The sequence below is a fragment of the Anneissia japonica genome, unplaced genomic scaffold (assembly GCF_011630105.1).
Source record: "Anneissia japonica isolate Jap-2015-1 unplaced genomic scaffold, ASM1163010v1 scaffold921_len549748_cov171, whole genome shotgun sequence".
Classification (NCBI taxonomy): Eukaryota; Metazoa; Echinodermata; class Crinoidea; order Comatulida; family Comatulidae; genus Anneissia; species Anneissia japonica.
In genome coordinates, this window is record NW_022694674.1 from 17,575 (window position 1) to 20,752 (window position 3,178).

Sequence of the window (3,178 nt, forward strand, 5' to 3'; positions counted from 1 at the left end):
CACAATATGATATATGTGGGCTATAATAAAATATTGTTCTAACGAGGGTTCACCTAAACTTTTGTTTGCAAGAGTGTGAATTATCAACATTATGAATGGACAATCTGTATTTTTTCAATTTTTTTGCAAACCTGCTCGCGACCCAATGCGAAAGTTTGGCGACCCACTATTGCGAAGCGTGGGCTTATATAATCTGGTTTTCGAGTTTAACAATTCTTCAAATTTGAAACCTGTTTTCTTTTATAAAAAATGTGTGCTAAAATTAAATAAACCAAATCAATTCAATTTTTCAGTTGCAGTTAATCAAAATATTGGGCCGTGAGAAGTTTGATATTTATGGTGGCAAGATCTGGCAGTTGAAATTCCTGTCTCTTATACACATCTAGATGTGTATAAGAGACAGGATGTCAGCTTATGAGGTACTAGATCAGTATGAAGAAGATGAAATTGAGGTTTGTATTTGTTAGTTTTGGGACACAACATAAGATTATGTTTTGTCCACACATTCATGTTTTATGTTATTTCCCCATCGTCATATCCATAAAAGAAAATCAAACAAATGTGTTTTCTTTTATTGTTCAAATGCATCATATTTTATTATTGCTTCACATTATGAATTTACAATCTGTTTTTTTTTTTCATAATGTTAAAAAAATCATAATGTTAAAAAATATATTTACATTACACTATAAGCACCACCTACATGATACAGGTATACATTGAAATCATGAAGTTACTGATTCTTAGTTACTTGTTTTTATCCCCGCTTCCCAAACTTTTTTCTCTGGGACCCAAGTCCAGATTTCCCACCCCACTCTAGTGGGGGGGGGGGGCGCCATCGAATAATTTTACAGTAAATTGCACCGCGACTTTTATAAGATCCCCAAAAATTTGATGTTCATGTATTAAAAATGACTACTTGACATTGGTATTACATCGATTTTTGTTTACTATTATTCAGTGGCAAATTCAGGAATTCGTAACACAGGGGGCCAGGGAGGGAATTTTACAGAGAGAGTCTACCCACCTCAGCCCCACTATGATGGGGGCTGTTTTATGATTATGGCACTTCCAGATGCCTGGAAATTGCACTCTAAAACATTTGAATACAATCTTTTGTTCATTATTATTTTTTTTTTACTTTAAACAAATTTAAGGGGGTGGGAGGCAGGCCAGCTTCCCCTTGAATCGGCCACTGATTTTTGGGCAGAAAATATTTTCAATTTTTAGATAATTATTTGGAAAATTTAAACCTTAATTTTAACCCTGTGGTTAAAACAACCAAACAAGATGGGGAGAGCGGCTTTTTAGCTGTACTAATTGTTTGCATTTGAAAATTATTGGTCACATGACAGAGTTTCTGTGAATTCAAGTGTGTGAATTCAGATTGTGAATTCACAATCTGTTGTTAAATAGTGTAATGTATAAATTTACACAATATGATATATGTGGGCTATAATAAAATATTGTTCTAATGAGGTTTCACCTAAACTTCTGTTTGCAAGAGTGTGAATTATCAACATTATGAATGGACAATCTGTATTTTTTCAAATTTTTTGCAAACCTGCTCGCAACCCAATGCGAAAGTTTGGCGACCCACTATTGCGAAGCGTGGGCTTATATAATCTGGTTTTCGAGTTTAACGATCCTTCAAATTTGAAACCTGTTTTCCAAACCAAATCAATTGAATTTTTCAGTTGCAGTTAATCAAAATATTGGGCCGTGAGAAGTTTGATATTTATGGTGGCAAGATCTGGCAGTTGAAATTCTGTGAAGAAACTGTATTTGGATAGATGTGAAGATAAATACTCTGTGCAAGATGCTGAATAAGTTGTAGAACAGACGAATGCCTTTAAGATACCGGAATTGATATGTTGGTATAGGATCATTTCTCCAAGGTGCTGAAATGTATACAAGTACTGTACCCATTAGATTCTAGAAAATTATTTTCTGGTACAAAACACTTGAGTACTAAACAGCGTTTTACAGAATGTAGGTCATTAAGATGCTGGTTTTTCGGTGGAACAGAATCGGTACCGTTTTACAATTTGTATTTTAATCTTTATCACCTTGACGACAGGACAGCATATTTTACGAAATGATGACTTTATTAGAAATAAGTAAAATAACATAGTGATATAAAAAACTTATGTAAGTATTTTTTATTATGTGCAAGAGCTGTTAAGTGAGTGACTGTGCACTGTAGGAGAGAGGTGCCCCATTCTGTGTGTGATGTAAGTGTTTGAGCTGTGACTTTAAAACTATATTGTTACACAACACTAAAAAGATTTTGAAATATACAAGACTGTATCTCTACATTGATAAAAACTATTATTTAATATCTAATCTAGATTGAATTCAAATATCAATTAGAAATATGTAAGATAACATAGTGACATTAAAAATGTATGTAAATGTTTTATTATTTGTAAGAGGTGTTAAGTGAGTGATGTGTGCACTTTGTATTACATGTTTTTTGAGTACTTTGTTGGTTGTGGAAAGCAATCTTAATTCTGGTTAATATTTAATTGACTTATTTTGCTTGAATAAAAATTAGGTAAATTAAACTCATACTTGAATTAGAGGAAATACATTTATTGTGGATTCAATAGAATATTTCTGAAATTTTTCTTTTGGTTAATCCAGTTGTAAATATTTATTTTTCCTTACCGGCTTGACATGTTTTGCCTCTTGGTGAGAAGGTCTGGGCTGCTATCGCTCCACTTTCGATGATGACTCTTGCGAGAGTTAAAATATTATTTCAAGTCGGTAAGTAAAAATAAATATTACTTACAAATAATTGACAACTTGTAACTAAAAGAACAATTTTAGAAATATTTAAAAGCAGTTTTTAGCTTTCGATTGAAAATTGGAATAAGAAAACAAAATTTCTTGTAAATTAATGGACATATACAGTTTTTAGCACAGTTCATGTATTTTTTTGAATCAACATTTTTGGTATTGAATTGTCTGTGTGATGATGAAACCAAATTGTTCTGTATATCATTTTTTCATGATGCTTTTATAGTTTTCAAATTTTATTTGCAAGTTTGGTCAATCTGGTTCTGGGTTTAGAGTATATATGGTTTATGTTGTTACTGTACAGTATATGGAGATCCTTTACATTGTATAGAGATTGTTTTTTAATTCCACTTGTAGATAGAAATTTAGATATAGA

At 31.9% G+C, this 3,178-nt stretch overlaps 1 protein-coding gene across 1 annotated transcript in view; it reads left to right on the forward strand.

Moving 5' to 3' along the window:
• Window positions 1-3,172, forward strand: part of LOC117101145 (serine/threonine-protein kinase Nek4-like) — a gene marked incomplete in the record, with an annotated part of 17,729 nt that extends 14,557 nt beyond the window's left edge. Inside the window, 2 exon segments of the mRNA XM_033241023.1 lie at window positions 404-452; window positions 1,698-3,172. Coding sequence (XP_033096914.1) covers window positions 404-452; window positions 1,698-1,793 — 145 coding nt within the window.
• Window positions 3,173-3,178: the final 6 nt, after the last annotated feature.